The sequence below is a fragment of the Molossus molossus genome, unplaced genomic scaffold (genome assembly GCF_014108415.1).
Source record: "Molossus molossus isolate mMolMol1 unplaced genomic scaffold, mMolMol1.p scaffold_m16_p_12, whole genome shotgun sequence".
NCBI lineage: Eukaryota > Metazoa > Chordata > Mammalia > Chiroptera > Molossidae > Molossus > Molossus molossus.
In genome coordinates, this window is record NW_023425347.1 from 57,666,641 (window position 1) to 57,690,572 (window position 23,932).

General features: G+C 38.8%; 1 protein-coding gene across 1 annotated transcript in view; it reads right to left on the reverse strand.

The window, feature by feature from the left end:
* The window catches only part of PATJ (PATJ crumbs cell polarity complex component), a 332,328-nt gene that overhangs the window by 210,982 nt on the left and 97,414 nt on the right, over positions 1 to 23,932 (reverse strand). The window contains exons 18-22 of the mRNA XM_036256685.1: positions 17,099 to 17,308; positions 13,231 to 13,350; positions 11,079 to 11,474; positions 8,996 to 9,119; positions 3,862 to 4,036 (exon numbers count right to left, since the gene is read on the reverse strand). Coding sequence (XP_036112578.1) covers positions 3,862 to 4,036; positions 8,996 to 9,119; positions 11,079 to 11,474; positions 13,231 to 13,350; positions 17,099 to 17,308 — 1,025 coding nt within the window. The remainder of the gene's footprint in view (positions 1 to 3,861; positions 4,037 to 8,995; positions 9,120 to 11,078; positions 11,475 to 13,230; positions 13,351 to 17,098; positions 17,309 to 23,932) is intronic.

Genomic DNA, 23,932 nt, shown 5'->3' on the forward strand with positions numbered 1-23,932 from the left:
GGCTCAAATGCACACATTTCTTTTCTCCCTCTTCCTCAGCCTCCTAACAATGTTCTGAATTTACACATAATTTTTGACAGTGTATCTCAAAGGTAAACCTATTAAAGATCCACCATTTACTTAAGGCACTAAATGCCAGTCACTGTACTGGGGGCTCAAAATATAACAGCACGTTTCCCCCACTATGACACCCTGCTTCCGGTTCTACCTTCCCTACTCAGAACAAAGCATGTAACGTGTGAGAGTATTTCTTTTCCTTTGTATCCTGTTATACAAACAACATGATTTCTTGTCAACTGTAAATATGCCTTTCATCTCAAACTCCTCCTCCTCCTGAGGCTTTAGCCTCTGACACCTTGTTTTACTTACTGTGCGTTGATCCTATTTTATTCTACAACAAACAGACAAATAAACAAACACCCTACAATCTCCTTGAGTGTTTAAAAAAACACTTCAGCAACAATGAATACTACCCTAGAGAAACCTGGGGGACTATGAGTCCATCATTGTCATGTAGCATCACTGCCGACCTTTCATTACACATTTACCCTGCTCAAGGCATTATACAGAGCCCTTTATCTTCAGTTCTATTTAATCTGTAGAACTACCTCCTTTATAAGTGAGGAAATACAGACACAAGGGAAACCTTCTCAGGGTCATGTAGCTATAAGTAACAGAGGAAAATCTGAACAGCACCCACAATGTCTGCTATTAGTCTGAGAAATGCACATGTGCCCCTCTGCAGGCACCCAGATGTCTTCAGGCAGCAGGTGATGACAAAGATGAGTGAGAAAAAGACTGAAGCCAGGTGAGTTCTGAAGACATGATCTCAAGTGACCTTATGAAGAAAGAAGGATACTTGGAACAAAATCACCCAGATTCTTTCCAGTTATCGTACCTCACCTGCCCACAGTTCTAGTAGAGAGCCCCACTTTGAAGGTGAGCCTGACCTCTTAGTACTTGTCCTGCCTCCAAACATGAGAAGTTGGCTTGATGCAAAAATACAGTGCATATTAAATAACTCTGTAGGGTCCTACACAAAAATTAATGCAAAGAAAAACTCTAAAATATTATTTAGTACTTCATGGCACCCTGATAATCTAAAAGACTGTCTTCCAAAAGAAGATGTGCATTACTCAGGAAGGCTCCTGAGTGGCAATAAATATTCACCAAGGAACTTAACTCCATGGGGCATTCTCTAAAAGATTAAAAGGGGGAATATGATTTATAGAACTCTTCTGGAACCTGCTGAGATTTAAATATATCCTGGATCTCTGAGAGCAAGCCAAAAATACAACTTTCAAGACTGATCTCCCAAGACAAAGTTAGGTTGGAGCCCTTACACCTGTGCCTGCGTAGGAACTTGGCTTGTCGAAGCACTCATTTCAGGAGAAAAAGCAATGGGATAGGAGGAAGCCTATCTTCCCTCTCAGAAGCTGAGTGTTACGGCTGACGCTTCATTTGTCTTCTGCGTGGGGAAGAAGGGGTGGGCTTGGAAGTTTGTTTATACCTTTTCCAATTCTACAGTCAACAGTTCTATCTATAGCTTTAGAGAAACAGCCCCATTTCTAAATTCTCCAACCAGATTCAATGATTAACACTAAGCACAAGGGAAATGTAAAAGATAAAAATGTCTCATTTAAAAAAGTAATTTGACCACATAAATGTCATAACATGTCTTCCTAACCCTTCCAGCACTGCCACTCCCGCATCTCCCCTAAAGAAACACATGCATTGCTTGTTAAACACTGAACTCCTCCGGGAGCTGGTGAGGACACCAGCACACGGCCTGTCAGCACCTCCCCCCTGCACACTGGTCCAGTTCTGCTGCGTGAAAAGGCACCAGATTCTCCAAGTAGCTGGGCCTATCTGTGTCTTTCCTTTCCACTCAGAGATGAGCCATGAAGCACAAAAAACACATTTCATGGAGTTTCTATCTAAAACTCGAGGTGAAGGTCACAGGTTGCTGAACAGAGAAGGCAATATCATTGCAGTGACAGATGATATAAAATCATTCTTGGACTAAGGTTTTCATAAAAACATTAGGGCCAATTACTCCCACCCTATCACTCACCCTCGTTTCTCTTTGCCAATACCTCAAACTCCTTTGTTCGCTTTTCTCCTGGACTCACGGTGCTAGGTTGCTCTGGTTCTCATTCCCCTCCCCGACACCTGCCCAGCCAAACACCCATCACTCTGTGAATCTCCTTGAATGGTAAAGGAACTTCTCCATGCCCCAACTTTGTCACTGAATGTTCTCTGTTCTCTCAGCAGCTGCTGGTTCTCTGCCATGATACCACACTCAAGTGGGTAATGCTCCTTCTCTTGTCCTCTGGGAAGCTGGAGAGAGATATTTCTAGACTCCCTTCCACCACTGAGCCATGACTCCCCTTCCCTTGTTTCAAAAGTTAATCTCACTCTGACATCTCTCCTTTTAATGCCCAGTCTACTGCAACCCAACAGTGTTAGTAAATAGCTGTTCCCCTAAACAACAGAGAAAGATTGAAGGTACTGGGCCAGCACTGCTTTGGAGTCCTGCCCCCCAAGGAACAAACAGTACCTGCACTTGTACTCTCCTTTCGTTCCTGGCATCTGTCTCTGTGGGAGGTGAACTTCCTCATATCAAACTAGCAAAGGTTAATCTCCAGGTATGCCATGTCCTCTCCCTCTACCCTCTATAAGAACTATGTTTAATCACCCCTTTCCTAGAATCCACATATTCCTTTTCTGAATCTTTCCCAGAAAGACACAAACACACACATTACCTGTCTATCATCCAATCTACCTACCTACCTACCTACCTATCTGTATCATGCATTCTATCTGCCTCTTTTCATGATCAGGATTCTCAAAACACTGATCTGTTCTTACTATGTCCAATTTCATACCTTTTGTTCAATTCTCAACCCACTCCCACTCTAATAAACCTGTTCTGTGCTTACCAAGGGCCATATGGCCAAGCTCCATGACAACATTTCCATCTTATTAACTTTGACCTCCTTGTAGCATGTGACCACGGTCTATGATGATTCTTTTGTTAAAATGCTCTCTTCCCTTGTTTTCTATGTCAACTTTTAGTTCATCAATTTCCTTCTACCTTTTGTTCATTCCACTTTACTATTTTCTTCCTCCATTCATAGCTTTAATTGCTGCTTTGCAGGACTGCATTTTGACCTATGCTCTTCTTATTACTTGAGCTTCCCTTGAATAACTATTCAAATCTAGGAGTTTCACCGGTGCTTGCTTGATCTTGTCCCCAGTTCTCTATGTCAGGAGAGACCTCAAAATTAATCCTGAGAATCATGGATCTAATAGACTCTACTTGGCTTTGTTGTCCTAAGAATACCTAAACCCTCAAAATGTCTCAAACTGAATCCATTATTTTCTCTTCCAACCTGTGTATGCTCCTATAATCTCATGTCAAAAAATTAATGGTCCCACTATCCATTTGGTTTCCCATTCTAGAAACACAAGTCATCCTCAAATATTCCTTCTCACTTCCAACATGTTATCAGTCACTAATTCCTATAGTTTCTCTTTTAAATCCATACCCTCATCTGTCCGAGTACCTCTTGCTTGAATTGTTGAAATAAACTCTTAACCTACAATTTTCTAAGCAAATACTCTATGTAACCCATCTTGTATACAACTGCAAGAATACAAAATTGTATATATGGTACAATTTTACATATGTGAAATTCTTATACTATTTGTCTAATACAGTGGATTTTATTCATAATATTTTTCTGTATTTTCCAAATGTGTCACCATAATCCTGCCTGGTTTTGTTTTTGATTTTTTAGTAGAAGCAAAAAGAAAACTATTTTATAATGTAAAAGCAAAAACAAAATGAAATCATACTATGCATCAGTGGCGTATCTAGAAGACAATATTCCTGTGTATGCTGAGGTCTTGGAAACAACGCGAGTCCTGGGGAGTTGGTACAGGGGCAGATCTTTTTGCTGCCTTCTTTGAGCCACAGCAGGAAGTTCAACAAGCAAGCCAGGACGCTGGACATCATGCGGAATCATCATGCCTAAAGAGTAAACCGAAAAGATAGTGAACACAAAATGCTTTCATTTATCCTTCATTCGCTCAGCAAATAGTTATGAGCATCTACTATGGGCAAGTCCCTTCCAGGTAGAAGACTTATTTATATTAAACTAAATAAGTAAAATATTTAATATGGCAGATGATGACAAGTACTACGGTGAAAAATGAAGCCAGGACTCTGGCTGGTGTGGCTGTTGGTTGGAGCATCGTCCTGTACACTGAAGGGTGGTGGGTTCGATCCCAAGTTGGGGCACGTACGGGAGGCAACAGATAGATGATTCTCTTGCATGGATGTTTGTCTGTCTGTTTCTCTCCCTAAAATGAATGGAAAACATATCCTTTGGGTAAGGATTAAAAAATAATAATAGATAAAATAGTGTCTGGCAAAAAAATATAAAGAAGCAAGGAAGGGGGACAGGATTGCTTAGTAGAAGAAAATTACTGAGAAGATGATGACATTTTAGCAATATAAACAGTTTATCAAAAGAATCCCCTTTATGATGGTATTTTTATTAACCTAGGCGATCTCAATTACAGGCACTCCAACATTTCACTGATTAAAAAAAATAATAATTCCACAGAACAACAAATAACCACACAAAAACACATTTTTAAAAGGGCTTTGTTTATAAATTTCATAACTCTTTTACATTTGCTACCATATTAATTCTCACATTGAACTATGATTGAGAGAGAAAAGATACTAGCAAATGTATTTGATAGAAGAGGGAGATAGTCTAAAGAACAGCGTAAGGAATTTTGCCAATTAGAATGTGCAAATTTATCTGACAAACCATCTCTGTCACTTTTCCACTTACTGGAAAAAAGAATAACTTTGGCAGGACTGTGCACAGAGACCTATGGCACTTGCGCAGACCTACACCTTGCGGGCACAAATCTGTTACCTCTCAGGATACACCCCAGCATCCATTCCATCCAATCCACTATAAATTCCCAGCCAATCTCTTTATCATGCTATACAAATATGATGAATTGTGCATCAAATGCCTCCCTTAAGTCCATACATTTATAGTATATTTTGGAGAAAATGAGAAATTATTTCCAAGAAATAAATACTCTTCTAAAATTTTTCCTGTAACTATCAACTAAACTCTCCAGTTTCATACTGAACAAATTTTCTAGTAAACTCACTATGACTTCTGCTTTTTATCTTGTCTAGAAACTTTGGAATCAGGATTTAACCAGTTGGTAATGCAACAGAGAATCTGTCAAGGGGGTGAAAATACCTGCAATGCTTGGGTGGCATGAAAGGAAGTCTTGGTTGCCTTTCCACCACCCCATGCATCCCCATCCCATCCACTGGGCCCACGTTCCTGCCAAGCAGCCATATCTGTATCACTGCCCACTGTCCCAGCCCTGCTTGTGTCCTCCTCCTCTTCACCAAGGAGGGACTAGAGGTGGCGAGATCATGATTCTGGGAGGAATGGCCTAAAACCAGTCTTGTGAACAAAAACCAACTCTATCTGCAGAGCTCTTTCCCACCCAGCTCAGCTGGTAACCGCAGCCTGTTAAATTGCAGCACTGCGTTTCCTAGGTTGCTGCAGTTGTTTAAAATGTTGCATTAGCTGCTCCACACAAAGACTGCCCCTGCCCTTTGCCGACTCCCTCCGTGGACCCTTGGCAGCGCTCAGGCACACGTTTTCATCTCGCCCAGTGCTTCACACGGTGTCACTTTACAGAGCTGTTCACCAAGTGCACCCCAGTACCCAGGAGCCCATAAAACAAATCAAGTCCTTTAGGGCCTGTGCAGTTGTTAGGTAATGGCCACACCGGGAGCACAAAGGTTAGAAAAACAGAGAACTTAAAAATATATATTCTGAGTAAATGGAAGTTAATGCTTACAGGAGAGGAGCGGGATAAATTTTCAAAAGGCTTATACTTGGTAGGGTACACGGACACAATGGTCAACAAAATAAAGGCACTAAGCATCCACATAGAGAAGAAATTAGGTCCTGTAAAACTTAGCAACTGGAGAAAGAGCAGGGGGCGTTGATACGTGGTTAAATAACCACAATAAGCTGCATGTCACTTTCTCATCTGACAACTATTTCTTCAGCATCTACTTGGTAACACAGTCAGAGATCAGCCTCCCTCCAGAAGCTTAGTCTATAGAACGAGAATGGCATGTACATGGGTATGCACGCCTGACTCGGGTGCAGTGACAGACATGCGTCCAGGGTTCACTGGAGGCACAAGTAGAGGCCGTCAAAGATTGGGAAAAAGAGCCACTTTCTCTCTGAAATCTTATATTACTGATTTAAAGTTTATCTTGTATGCTTTACAGCATTGATTATACTAATTTGTAGGTTTAGTTTCATAGCTCATGAATAAAGACCCTTGGAGGATACATAATTTTGGATAAAGTATAGGGTCAAGAATAGCCCTCTACACATAGGTTCTCCAGAAATAACTTTTAATTAATTGTTCATAGATAAATCTAAAATTTTCTGTTACTAATCAAGTGGTCAAAGAGCTAGAGATTTGAAAGAGGGTTTAGAGAGCACTTAGCTAAAATCCGTCATTTTACAGTTGGGGAAATGGAGAGGCTTGGAGGAGCCTGAAGGCCTACCTGGCAATTCAGCAGGTTAACTGCTTAGTACTAAGTGTCCTGGGACTGAAAAAGGCTGCCATATGCTGGGCAGGGCTCTCGAGAGCAAAATGAAATTTTGAGTTGAATTAACTCAATATGTATGCTGCTGAAATCTGTACTGACTCAGCATCGGTAATTTCTCAGCCCACCCATGCTTAGCACTACTCCAAACACCCCTGCCATGTAGCATTCTGGAGGCTCTCAAAACTGTTTTCTAAAAGCATGTGGTTGTGAATGCTTTTCTAGTGAGGACAGGTCTAAGAAGTCTTCATTCCTAAAGCTATAATCTCTGAGAATAAATTATTTCCAGGGCCTTGCAAAGTACTAGAATAAGGCAGTGGAGTGGGTTAAATGGTGGACCCCCTAAAAGATATATCCATGCCCCAGGAGCTATGAATGTGACTTTATTTGAGGGGAAAAAGTCTTTGCAGATATAATTAAGTATCTTAAGAGGAGACCACCCTGATTACCTAAGTGGGACCTAAATCCAGTGACACATGTCCTTATCAGAGACAGAAGAAGAGAAGGCCACGTGAAGACGAAGGCAGATGACGGAGTGATGCAGCTACAAGCCACGGAATGCTGGGGACACTGAAACTGGAAGAGGCAAAGAACAGAGTCTCCCCTAGAGCCTTCCGAGGGAGCACAGCATCTTGATTTAGGACTGCTGGCCTCCAGAACACAGGGAGAATGCATTTCTATTTGTTTAAGCCACTAAGTTTGTGACAATTTGTCACAACAGCCCTAGGAAACTCATACAGGCAGCAGAATGCAGTTGCACTTTGCTGTCACCTAGATAATCACCTAGATGATACATAAAGCAGGGCTCATAGGGGGACTGGGCCATCCCATGAAGAGAATATCTCTTTCCTATACTCTTCCTAACTCCACAGCCCCTTCCCACAAATACGCACTGAATTTTTCTTGTCTGTTCCTTTCAATCCTGATGGTAGAAAGTATAAACAGGTCCAAACCAGGGTAGTTTTGCCTCCCAAGGGACACTGGGCATGTCTAGAGACATTTGATTTTGATCATGACTGGGGTGGGAGAACCACTAGCAACTAGGGTTAGAAGGCAAGAAAGCTGCTAAACATCCTGACGCACAGTTCAACCTCCAACAAGTTATCTGGGCCACAGCAGTGCTGAGATTGCTATAAAGTGTCAGTGGTAATCACACATATATGTTCTATTAATTCATTTATTTATTCATTGGTGCTATGAACCTTCTCCAAGTATTTAATAATCAGAGGACTACAGAAATGTGGTGAATAAAACAACAACAACAAAACAGTATCCTTGGAGAGTTTTGGTGAAAAAAATCCCATATTTTTCCTAGTCATGACCAGTTCTATGTCATAAAAAACTGGAGAGACTCATCTAATCTTAGATATTCAAAATTAACTCTGTTGTTCCACAGGGGATGAATAACTGTTATTATCTCATAGATGCCTTCAATCTTTACCATTAAGAATTTCATTCTTTCTCTCTTTTTGTCTCTCTCTCACACACACACACAAATTCCATTCTTTGGATTTTACTTAACAGACTACTAAATGCACATAAAACTTACATAATTTTCTGTAGTTCTTTCTCTCCCCTTACAACACATTACCACACAACACAAGACTTTCCCACAGAGAAAGGCTTTTCCTATAAGTAGATCATAGCAGGTGAAGGACAATAGCTCTATAAATCCCAGTGCCATGAAAGAATTTCACAGTTTCACCTTAAGAGATCTTAATATTATAACATTTGATTCTTCAGTGTTGGATAGAAAAAATTATTTGTTAAAGTCAAGTTTTCAAAGTTATGTAAGAATCAATATTGGGGGAGGCAGGGAGAGGCATGATACTTTCAGGATTCTTTAATGGAAACTAAGTTATTAATGCACCAAAATTGACTGTAATATATGGCTATAAAAATGTTTCATAAATGTTTAAAATATGCCTCTTTATTAATATTTAACAACCCCATTCAGTGAGCTAACAGTATCACTTAATAGCATCAAAGATTTTAATATATATTAGTAAAGACTTATTTTAGATTCAGCCTAAGGTACTAGCTTTAGTTTTAATCTATACTGATAATAAAAAGCAAATGGAGACAGAGAAAATGCAGCCTTCTCAGAAAACAGAATCTCAAAATTCTAATTTGAAATATAAACCAGTGTTACTCTTCCAAATATTTTGAAGCAGATTAATTAATAAGCAGATTTAAATTTGAAACATCATGATGAATGAAATGTGACCATAAAATTTATCACACACAAAAATAAAACGGAAAGATTACAGTAAATGTAATTTGTGTTGATGAGAAACAAAAACCACAAACCTAACTCCAGACTGCTTTTTGTTAATGAACTAAGATTTTCCAGATCATCGAATCTGCATTGCTGACTGTTCCCTTCAGTTGAGGATATGGAGGGTTGGGAATCGATGCCAAAATTTTCTTTCATCTTGAAAGGAAGAAAAACAGAAATGCATTAGTACTTTATGATAAAATGTGGAACGCTATAATGTTGTTTAAACAGACAATAATGATAGTGGAAAACTGGCCCTGAGAACAGGCCTTCTCAAGTAACGGTTTACACTGTAGTAAGCAGTAACGAACGTTGGTAACTTAATATTTGCAAGAGTACAGGCTAGTAGAACCTGTTTTTTCCAAACACTGGATTTTCTTTAACAACAAGTTTGTTTGTCTGACTATTAACAAATGGATTTAAATAAGCATTCACCAAGGTAGAGGAATAAAAGATCTGTCGAGTCAAGCAAGATCAATAGTTGACACTCTACCTCCTGATCATGCTGGATTACCACTTAAATAGCTAATCCCAAAACACCTGGTGAATTTTCATAGCTCTAAGCCTTTGCTACACTCTCTCCAGCACTTTTATCTGTATGGTGAACACTCAGTTTCCAAAACCTAAGACCAAAGATAAGCACAGTCAAAAACTTATCACGCTTTCGTCTTTGTCCTTCTTTGACACGTCTTCTATGGCTTTCCAAAGTTACTCTTCCAGAACATACAATGTTTACTGAAGTATTTGATTATAATATTTTGAAAAAAATTTTTACAAGCATAAAATTAAATGAGGACAGCCCTGGTTGGTTTGGCTCAGCGGTTAGAGCGTTGGCCTGCAGTCGAGAGAGACCCGGGTTCGGTTCCCGCTAGGGGCATGTACCTCGGTTGCCATTTGTCCCCGGCCCTGGTTGGGTTGTGTGGGTGGTGGCCACTTGTTGTGTCCCTTTCACATCAATGTTTTTTCTCTCTCTCCCTCTTCCTTTTTCTCACTTCTACCCTGTCTGAACAAAATATTGAAAAATGTCCTCAGGTGAAGATAAAAAATAAAAATAAATTAATTAATTAATTAAATGAGGACATTATGGCACCACTAGATGATTCTTTCACTTATTCTCATATCAAGGTGTGAGTCACACAACCCAAACATCCTCTGGGGTTCCATGAAGACATCTAGTGCAGTGCCTTGCCTAGTGGAAGGATCGGCAAGCATTGGCAGAAGGGAAAAGGGGAGGAAGTCCTAAGGGACGCAAAGAAGCCAGATCTGCCCTGAGAGACAGCAATGAAAACACACTGCACATCATACACCACACATCACTGCAGGAACGTTGTCAACCTCAGTGAGGGAGCACCTGCGGCACCTGAACATACTGCTGTATATCCCTGTACAATAAGTTTCTTTCCATTTGCCTGGAATTTAATGGGGGGCAGGAAATAAACAAACAAAAACAAAACATAAAAAAATCCCTAATAAATGATTCCAATTGGTAACCAGTTAACTCTAATTTTATAAAAAATAAAATTTATTGGAGATTTAATAGCAAGAGCAAGCCTGTTAAAGTATAATGCTTTCCTGCCAAGTTGTAAATAGCCAGTATCACACATGTAAAGATAATTTTCTAGAGCTCAGTGACTTTCTATTTACTATCGTATATAATACAGAGAACACTGTATTTAAGCAAGATATAAACAACAATATATCTTTAATCAATTTGTCTTAATTTTCCTTGACAAATACACTACAAGATAAATACAGAGCTGTATCTCCCTGAGGGGATTTTTAAAAAGTCACAAATGGCAAGAGAACTCTTCCTTGAAATGGCTAATTAGGAGAAAAACATCACTAAAAAGGCAAAGCAAAAAAATAAAAATAAAAAATACAAACACCATAAAGCAAGGCAACTGGAGTTTATTGTCTACAACTAAAAGTTGTGTAACAGAAAAGATGAGCTTTTACTTACAGCAACACATGCTATAGTCCACCTTGAAAAAATTAATTAATTATGAAACAGTCCATTAAATTTTGTTTTCTGGAAAATGCATGATGTTAGGACTAGAATGGGGGGGGGGGGGAGACAGGGAAGGTGTGGAAGATCTAGGCGGAAACATCCCTTACCACGTTGTTAGTGCTATAGCCATACTGCTGTGTCTCCTGGGGATATATACTCATTATGGATCTTGTTTCTTGAGGCTCATGTGGTTCGTTATCATGTAACCACTGTGTACCAAAGTGAAGTTCCTCCGTGGATGGAACAGGAGCAGCCTCTTGAATGTGTGAGGAGGGATACAACTCCATGGATTGAAAGCAATCTTTATATAGCTCATATTCTTCATCCACAAGCATTTCTCTTTCTTCACCCATTTTCTGCAATCCAGGAGTCAGAAATTCATGCATTTCCCAGGCCTCCTTGCTGTTGTCTATCTCTTTTTGTTGGGATTGGAAAGACTTTCCCAAATTTAGAAATGGCTCGTCCACAAGTTCTTCTTTATAATAGGGTTCATCTCTAAATCCCTGTTTAACAAAGTTGCAAAAATTTTTAAACTACATTTGTCTTAAAGCTGGAAAAGTAACCCCTGCTGCAGTTGCAATGACTCTGTTACATGCCAACGCATGGTTAATGTGAACAGCTCCGCATTACAAACCAGGAGAAATACAAGCTCACTACCACACAACCCTCAACCCAGGAAAGGGACAAACAATAAAATCAGAGGCAGAAATCTGCCCTTGGCAAGGTGAATGGCTATTCTAAAAGGCTTGTTACACATTAACCACCTGAAATTTCACAGTCAGAAACAGGAATTTTGTTAAAGTATTACACTGAAGACTTCATTCATGGTCTCATATAAAAAGTAGTACATAAATACAGATACACTTCATACTATTACTTACTAAAGCAAAAACTTTAAAAAGTCAGGATTTTCAAGCCTTTGTAGCAAAAGAAATTATGGTTACTTGGAAAAAAAGTTCTATATAAACTAAAGATATGAGGAGTATGTCTCAACTACTTTGAGTATGATTCTTTGATAACATACCATAAATAGAAATCAATTTTTTTTTCATCTGCATTGAAAATATATGACAAAAAGGAATCAATACAGTATGCTTTTAAATTAATTTACATTTCACTAATCAGAAGAACAAGTCCATACCACCGAAGTTAGAGTCACAGATGTGCAGGAACATTGTGGAGTTCCTAAGTAATGCTGTGAGTCTGCTGAGCCTTTGGTCTGACTCTTAGGGATGTCAAGGGTGCTGACCCCAATGAGGTAGCTGCCATTTTAAGTCCTATTTATTAAGTATTACTAAGTGTAAATTCCTGAAATGAATCTACCCTTCCTCACTTACAGCTAAACATCATTGTGGTGAAACTTTTAAATGAATACAGTATACTAAATACTGAAACCTAGTTGTTTTTTTAAAGCTGTGTTTAGAGAGTATATTTAAACATGTCATATGGTTACAAAATGTTAACAAAAAAAGTCTACACTAAAAAAACCTAAGGGACTATATATATCAGCTTGAGACACTGTCAACAAATTATGTAAAGAATATCAAGAGACAACTGTTATCAAGTGGAGCAAAACCATACCATAAAGCAAAGAGTAAACTAAGCACAGTTCATTTTAAAAAGAAAAAAGAAAAAGGTTTAAAATAAACTTTCTAAAATTGAAGCAAAAATTAGGGTTGAACCAAACTTCAGAAAGTATTCAATAAGAAGTTCTTTTGGATAGCTGTTTTCTACATTTAAAAAACAGGTCTATTTTCTTTTTTACTGTTCTTTTTTTTTAGAGAGAGAGAGAGGAAGGGAGAGAGAAATAGAAACATCGATACATCAATATAAGAGAAAAACATGGATCAGCTGCCTCCTGCACGCCCACTACTGGTGATTGAGCCCAGTACCCTGACCAGGAATGGAACCAGGACCTCTCAGTCCATGGTATGACACTCAATTCACTGAGCTACACTGGCCAGGCAACAGGTCTATTTTCAAATTTATGTTCTACCCTCAAAATTTTAAGAATGTATTAGTATAAAAGAAAGTATGATTGTTCTTTGAAAATGTCTGACACTGCCTATGTCATTTATGAAAGCAATGTGATACAAAAGGAAAAATATTTAGTTTAAAAAATAATAATAAAGATAGAGAGGGGATGATTTACATTGTATCTATCTAGCTAAGGGAGTGGAAACAAGCTTTGTGTTCTTTATAAAAATGTTAGCTCCCACACAGCAAACCACTCAAATGGGAAATAAAGTTACTAAATACCTGGGGTGCTTCAAGTATTAAAGATGAGTTTATATCGTGAATTGTTCCTGAAATGTCAGTCTTGTCTTCATTAGTGTTTGAATGTAAAATATAATGACTTTCTTCCTGTTTATCATCTTCCTGAAAATAGAAGTATTTTAATTTTATTTTTTACTTTTTTGCACAACTGAAGAAATGTTTCTGTCAACCGTGAAGCTATTTTTTGTACTGTAATATAATTAGCATATAACATTATATTAGATTTAGGCATATAAATAATGACTTGATATATGTATATATTGCGAAACAATTGCCACAATACACTTAGTTAACAAGTGCAACTTTCAAATATATAATACAGTATTGTTAACTATAGTCACCATACCTTACATTACATTCTCGGGTCTTATTTGTCTTATAACTGAAAATAAGCTTCAGTCATTCCCTCACTCCCACCCCTCTGGCAACCACAGAAACACGTTGGTAGTCAAGACAATACCTCAGTTTCAAACTCTCTTCAGATTAATTCTTAGTTTTCCATTAAGTGAAAGTACACAATAAAATTTATGCACCTTGTTTTATTAGAACAAGCTTTTCTTTCTTTTTTTTTTTTTTATCCTCACCCGAGGACACTTTTTCATTCTTTGTTCAGATAGAGCAGGAGGGAGAGAGAGAGAGAGAAACATCGATGTGAAAGGGACACATCGAGTGGCTGCCACCCACACGACCAACCAGGGCCGGGGACAAACTGCAACCGAGGTACATGCCCTTAGCGGGAACCGAACCCGGGTCTCTCCGGACCGCAGGCCGACGCTTTAACCGCTGAGCCAAACCGGCCAGGGCAGAACAAGCTTTTCTTTAACAATTAAAAAGAAAGCCATATCCAGGTCACAGTTTCTCAAAAGTTTTATTTTTAAATATTACTTAAAGAAAAAAAAATTACACCCTGGCCAGTTTGGCTCAGTGGTTAGAGCACGGTCTGCGGTCCAGAGAGACCCGGGTTTGGTTCCCGCTAAGGGCATGTACCTCGGTTACATTTGTTCCTGGCCCTGGTTGGGTCGTGTGGGTGACAACCACTCGATGTGTCCCTTTCACGTTGATGTTTCTCTCTCTCTCTCTCTCCCCCTCTCCCTCCCTCCCTCCCTCCTTCCCTCCCTCCCTCCTACTCTATCTGAACAAAAAATGGAAAAGTGTCCTCGGGTTAGGATAAAAAAAAAAAAAAATCACTTTCCCAGGAATGGACCTTATTATTAAGAAATGTATAAGTATAGACAGGGTGATATTCAAAGTGATTAACAATGGTAGCACGTAGTCATGCTCCATCAGGAGAGGTGTGGCCATTCTGGTGCTTACCAGCTCAGTATCAGTCCCAGGTAATAGCACAGCTACTCTTATCAAGCCCTAGCTTCATATCCAATCTATGGTAAATACTTTATATGCTTTATCTCAATATTATCTTTACAACAATTCTGTAAGGTCAGGATTTTATATTTTATATTTATCTAAAAATAACAGCAAACATATATATCACTGGCACAGGTTTAAGTACTTGAAATAATTCATTTACTATATTTATTAATATATACTTTAAAAAGTATATGCTTTCATTAACCCCATTGTACAGATGATTAAAGGGACACGGTGACTTGTCCTAAGTACATAACTAGTCAGTTACACACTGAGAATTTGAACCCTGGCTGTGTGGCTCTAGAGCCTGTGATCTCAACTACCACACCAGACAACCCCCACTGTGTAGATGAGGACGTGGGAGCTGCCTCAAAGTAAAGTCATGCTGTTTAAGGCTTCTGGGCTATAAATAGTTTGTGATTTCCTCTAGAAGGCTAAATAATCAGTCAAATAATCATCAGGGAAAATCCAGACAAAGTTCCTGCCACAATCTAAAATACCAAGAAGATGAGGTCCCCATAAAAATACCAAGTTTTCCATTTCTTAATTTGTTCAAAAATAAAACTGGGTATCTCATGGTATATATTAGCTATGGCAACACTCACATACCAAATATACAGTACAAAGTCAAGAACTTGACTTAGCTATGTGCTATATCTCATTTTGAAATACTTTAAGTGTCTGATATTTGTAATATATAGATGTCTTTATGTGTAATATATGAAGAGTTAAAAAAAGTAATACATGAAGGTCATATTGAAATTCTTTAATGCAAAACTACTGTATGTAATGCATGAATTTATCTATAGCTATACACACACACATGTGAACATACCTATCTATATGAACATTTGTAGTATGTTAATACATTTCATAAAATAAAAAAAGTTTAGAGTTAAGAAAGATCTTAGGAGTTCTGTAGTCTTGTTCATTCGTCTTTTCAGAAATGAAAATAGGCTCAGAGAAGAAAAGAGGTATACCTATGATTAAATTATGAGGACGATGTTTCTCAAAGCACAAAATTTGGCATTTTACATCGGTGACTCATTGAAAAGGCAGATTTTTAAAAAATGTGTTTATTGATTGTTTTTTTTAGAGAGAGAGGAAAGGAGAGAGAGATAAAAACACAGATGTGAGAGAAACATCAATCGGCTGCCTCCTGCACGCCCCCTACTGGGGATCAAGCCCACAACCCGCACATGTGCCCTGACGGGGAATCGAACTGGGACCTCTCAGTCCATGGGATGGTGCTCAATCCACTGAGCCACACTGGCCAGCTGAAGAGAAGCAGATTCTTGAAGAGCACATCAGAATTCTTAAGTCAGAACCTCTGAGAGTAAAACCTGGGAAACTGCATTTTCACCATCTCCCAGGTGATTCTTAGGTATAACACGTATCTTTGAGTGAAACCCCCTGGGCTAACTCACAGCAAAGCTGAAAACAGAGCCCAGATTTCTCAAAATCCAGTCCAACTCTCTACTCCAACCATGTTGTCCAGACATGATGCATACACACTGTACTAGTGACAACAAATTAAAGCAGGAATATACAGCACTGTGGCTGAGAGCACAGGGTCTGAAGCCACTCTGCGGAGTTCATATTGCAACTCTGCCCCTGACTAGTTATATCACTTTGGGTAAGTTACTCAACTGTCTGTGTCCTTATTGACTCATCTGTGATAAGGGTAATAAGAGAACTACCTCTTAAAGTTCTGTGAGGATTAAATTAGTTTAATATATGTAAAGGGTTTAAAATACCAAGTGATATATAGTAAGCACTTACTAATACTTCCATGCTGCTTTAAAATTATCATCAAATACACACACACACACACACACACACACACACACGCATGCATTGGGGAACCTCAACATAACCATAACTGTAAAGTGGCCTTCGGTCATAAACAGTCATCTTCCCCAGTACATGAGATTAAGCAATAAGATGACTTTAAGGGGGCTGGACCCCATAGGAGTTTAGATGGTAGGGTTGTAAGTCATTTTGATGGTCAGAAAAACACATTAAAATCTCATTGCTACATGGTTAAAATGATATGGTTAACTGGATTTCAACCTATCATGCAATCTCAACATCATTCCCAAATGAAAGTTAAAATGTATAAATAGATTTATCTTAATTTACATGATAAGGAATGTGAAGAGACCTTAGAAGACTGTGCTAAAAGCATAAAGATAAAAATAGTAGTAAACATGGTAGGAGAAGGACTAGTAATGTTAACAGCTAGCATTTATATAACAATGTGCTCAGCACCTAATGAACATCATCTTTGATTTTCAAAACCCTATGAGATAGACAGTATTTTTTCTTACTCTGTAAGTCAAGGACATTAAGACACTTACACAAGGATACACATGTAGTAAGCAGAACAGGGCTTCGAGGCCAGGTACACTCATCTCCAAAATCCATGTTCTCAACTATCATACTATTCTCACTTCCTTTATTAACCAAATTCAACACTTACCCCCAAAGGCTTACAGATGCCAAGGCGTACAGTGCCTGGTGGCACAGCTTTCAACACTTCCACAGCATCAGCAAGTTTGGTGTTGTCCAAACAGTACTGATTGACTGAGACCAGGCGGTCTCCAGGTAACAGTTTTCCACTTCTTTCTGCAACACCATCCGCCACCAGGGAACGAATCACAATCACTGATCTTGTGGCATCTAAGGGGTCCTAATGATCAAACAAAAAAGAAAGATGAGCCAGCTCCAAGAACAAATATACAGCATTAAGACAATTTATGCTTATTCATGAATCTCGTTTAATCGTTTACTTCATGTGTCTGGCATTCTGGTGATCTTCCGAAGCGGGCACAATCTCCTAAACTATCACTCTAAACATCCACACTGATATTAGTTCATATCGAGATGAAGATATAACCTTAACAATTTCAAAAACAGCTCCATACATATAAATTTCTTTTTAAGACTTTTGGTGACATATTTTGTTGAATAATCAGGTCTAGGGAAACTCGGCAAGATTCTCTGACATCCTCAACCACAGTCATACTATGGATCAAAGATAAGCCCATCTATTATTGCTCTTGGGCAATAAGTAAGCTTCCAGACAAGTATCCTATATGATAGTCCATTCGTAGGCATCCTACCAGTATAGAATCCCCCTGCTAATTCACTTAAGTTCAAAAAAAGACATGGAAACCATGGCATATTCCACTGCATTTAAAAAGTATGTTGAAAAATAATGTAACATAAAATTATGACACAGTATAGGTACCCGTAGGTGAGAACTATTCATATGTAGAAATAAACAGAAAATGAATACCAACTTATGAACAAAACCAATGTGCAAATCTCTCTCATCCATATTTCTTTTCACTAAGCACTGAAGATAACATTGACATAAATACATTTGGTTAATAAAAATCAATTTCTAATCCCCCCACTTTTTTTTATCCTCTCTCAAGGACTTTTTTTTTTTCATTTATCTTCAGATAGAGTGGGAGGGAGAGAGGGAGGAAGAGAGAAAGAGAAACATTGATGTGAGAGAGACACACCAAGTAGCTGCCACCCACATGACCCCATCCGGGGCCAGGGACAAACTGCAACTGAGGTATGTACCCTTAGCGGGAACCAAACCCGGGACTCTCCGGTCTGCGGGCCAACGCTCTAACCGCTGAGCCAAACCGGCCAGGGCCCCATTTTTATTTTTTATTTTATTCATTGAACACTGATATATAGCACTAATCTATGTCAGGCTCTGTTCTAAGTGCCCGACAATCATTAATTAAACGAATCCTTACAACAAACTTCAGGATGTGGGTAGATTTATTGTCTGTATTTTACAAGGAAACTTTTCAAGGTCACCCAGCTGGCTCCTAAGCCCTCATTTTTTACCACCACGCTCTGCTACCTGCCCTGCACCATAACAACAGAAGAAATTGGAAATAAAGAGTTGTGAACGCAAAGACATATTCACATGGAAATCTGGTTGAGTAGCATCTATTACTCTGTCCTAATGGTAGAGGTAGATGGTACTATGTGGCGTTAAACCTCAGACTTGGTTGGGAGAGAAAAAGGAATCCCAATGACAGCAGCAGGTGCTTTGCCTTGTCTATTTGCTCCCGTTTCATTATGCACAGGGTGTTCCATAAAGGCAAGACGTGGTAACGTGAGATTCTACTGCTGTTAACTTCTATTATACCCTTGCTCAGAAAGTAGAGAGAAACTGCCACGTTTTGTGTTAGAACTATTAAGACTTTGGAGTTAACAAAGTAATAATCTGCCAAGTTCTAAGCTATGTCTGAAGTGTCTGATGGTTCCTTTGAACACTTCTGATCCAGTTTCCTATACCTCTGTGTTTCAGACATCAAGGTTCATTTTCCAGCGCTACACGGAATTTCAAACAAATATGCCACATTTGAATCAAAAAGGCTGCCCAGCTAATTCCTTGAAAAATGCCTTCAAACAACTTATCTTACTTTCCTTAACCAACCTTGCCCTCCCACTCCCAAGTCAAGAGATTCTTGGTGAATTGCTCACATGCTCTGATGTATAACATGACATATTTATGAAGAGGACCGACAGTACAAATCATCATGGGAACTCATTAATAAAGTACACAGTGTTAAACTATAATTACACCAATATTTTCAAGTAGAGGGAGCTATTGCATAGGAAGAGAACAGAAAGGAACAACAACAAAAAACCCACAGTGGTGTATCAGCAGGCAATCGGCGCTGTGATATAAAAGAGCTGTCCATTTTGTCACTGGCGCCCATGAATCACAACACACTTTTCATTCTGAAATATGAAACCATTACATTTTAAGTTTGACACACTAATAAATAAGCTGTACAATTATGTCCTTCATTTAGGATGTCAGTTTTTGATGGAAAGCTTTTTTATTGGGGGGGAAGGGAAACTACATAATAGCTTATTCCCCTTGTGAAATGCACAGAAAGCAGCTAGCATTACTTCATATTAATAATTACTCAACTTTCTTAGAGAAAACTGCAACAGTAAAATATACCAAAAGCAAATAAATGATTTCACTCGGTTGGTGTGAATGATCTCTGTAGTTTCATATAACACCAAATCAAAGAGTAGTATTTTTAACCCAATAAATAGGGGAACTGGTTTTCAAAATGCAACCAGCTGAAATGATAATTAGAAACATTTCAAAGGAAGATGAACTCAGCAATAATGGAATAGTTATGGGGAGCACTTATTTACACAAAGTCCAGTCTTCTTTAGACCTCAAGCTAGTATCAGGTGTGCTTGCTTACTAAAACGTACTCAGGCTTCGTTCTCCAGTGATTCTAAACACTGAATCTAACCAGTCACCTCTCCCAGTGGCAGCTTCTTTGTCACTTAAAAAAGACGAACCACCACCTCTGAAGATGCCCCGTTGTGTATGCACACTGCTTCCTTTTCTGTGATTACTTTCTGACTGTGTGATTTTCCACATAGCTGACTGAAGTTGCTTTCATGAGTAACGGTCACTCCTTTCGTGGTCATCATATGTAGCAGAGACCCTATGGACACACAGTTTGCAGCTGCTACTGCCAACTGGGGTGGCTACTATTCTTGAGGCTTTGCTGCATCAAAAAATGCTAAACAACAGGCAACAAACAACAGCCAGATTAAGGCTGCTTCTCACCAGAAAAGTTTATTTTCTGAAATACAGTTTATAATAGTCTACCCATGTTATACACAACAAAATGTTATGAAGATATTACTCACAACCACTATCCAATTCCTAGACCCCATGCAGACTTTTAAGTCCCTGTCAATTTTTATTGACTTGAACATATTTTTAAAATCTCTAACTTTTCTTATTTTGGTAAATAACACTGCAAGGAACACTGTCTTCAGGAATCGAGATGTTTTAGACTAAATAGCCAATAGAGGGCACTAAAGATCAACCACGAAACACAAGAAACATCTTTTACTAGGCGAGCCATTCTCTTCCCTCTTTATTCAAAAGACATTTTCCCTCTTTATTCAAAAGCCTTATATCATCATACATGTTCTAACAGTATCCCATATGATTGCTTCAACCCAACCACTGATGAAGGTTTTCTTACAGCTCTTAAAAATATTATCAAACTCCTACAATTAATTAAGAACGGCCAACCTTATTCAGAACACTATATAAGAAAAGAGGTGATCTTGCCTGAATTCTCTTCACTATTTAGCTGCAAATTCCTAAGAGAACCACCTAATTGGTATGTCACAAGTGAATAAAATCACCATACCTGTCTGAAGAAAAATGGATATAAGGATTTTTGAGCTCTCTCAAAGTGACGCTAATGTTTGATATCTATTATAAATACAGGATGTGTCAATGTTGGGGAAAATCCAAGCTGACAAACAGTCCCCCTCCCCCTCCCTGAGTGGCATCACCCACGCATTCTCTTACTCTCCCTCACCTCTCCACTGAGTTGCTGACTAAGGCACATCCCTTTGAGCTTCTCTTGCTTTGGAGCTCTCTCTCCATCTCCACTGCCACTATTCTGATTGTTTCTCATTATTTCTAACCTGTGCAACTGCTACAGTCTCCCCACAGTCCACCTGTCTCCAGTCTTACCTCCATCCATCTGTTTAATACAGAGATTAAAAAATGACCTTTAAAAATAAAAATGTGACCACAATTCCTCCTTGGCTTAAAACACTTCAGTGATACAGCCTTCAGGATAAAGTCCCCACTTTTTGGCAGAGAAATCTGTTCAGCTCTACTGTTCAGTCTGGTCTCCTTTTGCTGTCCCCCATAGACCACTGGCCACTCCCACTCGCCCCACACACTCTGCCAACAATACAGCCCTGCGGAAACTCAGGGAGTGTGACATGCTTCACGACAGCCTATAAACCATTCCACCTGCAGGGCACATACATCCTCCCTGCCCCACGTCCACTCATCAACATCTTTGTCATGACATTCAGCTCAAGTGTTTCTTCCCATGAGAAGCCTCCCCTGGCTCCCCAAAGACTCAAGCATGTCCTTACTCAGTGGTATCTCTAAAGCTAGAAAAGACCATCCAGGACAGCATTTGTCAAAATATCTCTCTCTTACTGTCCCTGATCTCCTAGATGAAGAGAGACTCTCTTGCTTGATGTATTGACAGCACCTTGCATTTTTCCTATTATAAAACTTTTGACATTTTACTGAAATTATTTTAACCATCTTCCCAACTGAAAATAAGCTTCATGAGAGCAAAAATATGTTTGCTTATTTGTTGCTTTTTCCCCGGGGCCTACTACAGTGCCTGCCACATAGAAGGTACTGAATAGTAGTTGAAATATCGAATGACTGAATCTATTCAGTTTCTCTCTCCTCAGTGGATCAGAAATACACCAAAAGCATACTATTATATATGAATAACAACAATAACATCAACAGGGCACACTTCCTGAGCTCTTGCCATACCAGGCATGTTCTAAGAATCTTACTTATTTGAACCTATTTAATCCTCACACCTACACGAGGTTGGTACCATTATTATCCTTACTTTCCAGATGAGACAATTACGGCAGAGGAAAATTAAAGAACCCAACTAAGACACACAGTTGATAAATGGCAGAACCAGAATTTAAACACGTTAGTTAATTTCTGGAGTTTATGCTCTTAGCCACTAAATGATGCACCTTCTCTATCTTAAGGTAAGTATTTGCTAAGCGACTGAATAAATGTTGAAAGAAGGCAAATTGTTAGAAGATAAACCTATTACCTTCCCCAAGTATATAAAACTGAACTCTTTAAATCTCACACTAGAGGTTCTAAGGTCAGCACCCAGGTGACACGAGGTAGAGGACACAGAATGTGCAGCATGCTGCATGTATGGGTGAAACATGCCTTTGTTTGCTAGATTTTTCATTCGCAGTTACTTTCTCAGGAATCCATTCATTTGGTGAACTAAGAACACCTTTACAGGAACAGATACAAACATGTGACAATCATTATGCTCCAATGGATGGGATTCAAAGTTTCTGAAGCATCTATAAAATGCATTTATGAATACTTGTGTACATTCCCACAGATCAAAGAGACCAGAGCCCATATAAACGTGAGCAGAGAGCAGGGGCGTCACCGGGGGTGGGGAGGTGGTTCAGCTGAACGGTGAATGTGTCAGAGGCAGAGAGCACAGAAGACAGAAGAGCTCTAACTATAAAGCTGCCCCAGTCCTAAAACGACAAATACAGACAAGCAAGTATGGCAAGCTCGGTGAGAAGGAACAAAGCAGGAATGTTGCATAAAGAAGAAACAGAAGATATGAACATGAAGAAAAGTGCTCATCTTTAACAAATTGGCCAATGCATTATAGGCATTTTATTTATTTATTTATCTATCTATTTACTTATTTATTTTTAATCTATCTATCTATTTACTTATTTATTTTTAATCCTCACCTGAGGATATTTTTTCCATTGATTTTTAGAGAGAGTGGAAGGGAGGGGGTGGGGGGACAGAGAAAGGAGAGAGAGAGAAAAAAAAAAAAAATTGATGTGAGAGAGACACATTGATTGCTTACCTCCTGCAATGTGCCCTGACTGGGGCCAAGAAATTGAACCTGCAACCCAGGTTATGTGCTGTTGACTGGGAATGAAACCTGCAACTCTTTGGTGGGCAGGCTGATGCTCTAACCAGTTAACCACACCAGCCAGGGCATGTAAGGCATTTTTGAAAACAAGAGGCACATGAGACAGACACCGAGGACTGCTCTGACATTAAACATTTATAGGCCTTGGACTATTACTCCAATGAAGCAAAACAAAAACCACACTGTAACAATGACTTAACTGTATGGATTCAAAAAAAAAAAAGAATAACTTTGGGTTGGGTTGTTCATCTTCTATTAAAATCTATTCTGTATCCAACACCCAAACTTTTAAAAAACATTAAGTAGTGTAACAGGAATTTAAAGACCACAGCAGGGAGGTAAAAAGATAGGCCATAGTTTATTTCAGATAAAAATTTGTGTATAAATTAATTTACTTTTGATAATTTTGATACTTACTGTCAACTATGTATATCCAAATATAAAGTTGGCCTATAGTATACTCATGAGAGAAAATATGAATGATTCATACAGTCTGAATTCTATGTCATTAAAGTTCTGTGCTATTGTATATCTCACCACATCCAAAATATATGTTCTCTTATATTACAGGAGTCCTTCACCAAGATGAAGTGATTCCAAGGAATGACTAGAAGAACAACTTCAAACTATGAAATACAAAGTGCTCTACAAATGAACAGATCCCCTTATCAGTGAATTCAAGGCTGTGGAGTACACTATTACAGAACTAGGCTACTAAGTTTCATTCCACAAGTCTTTAT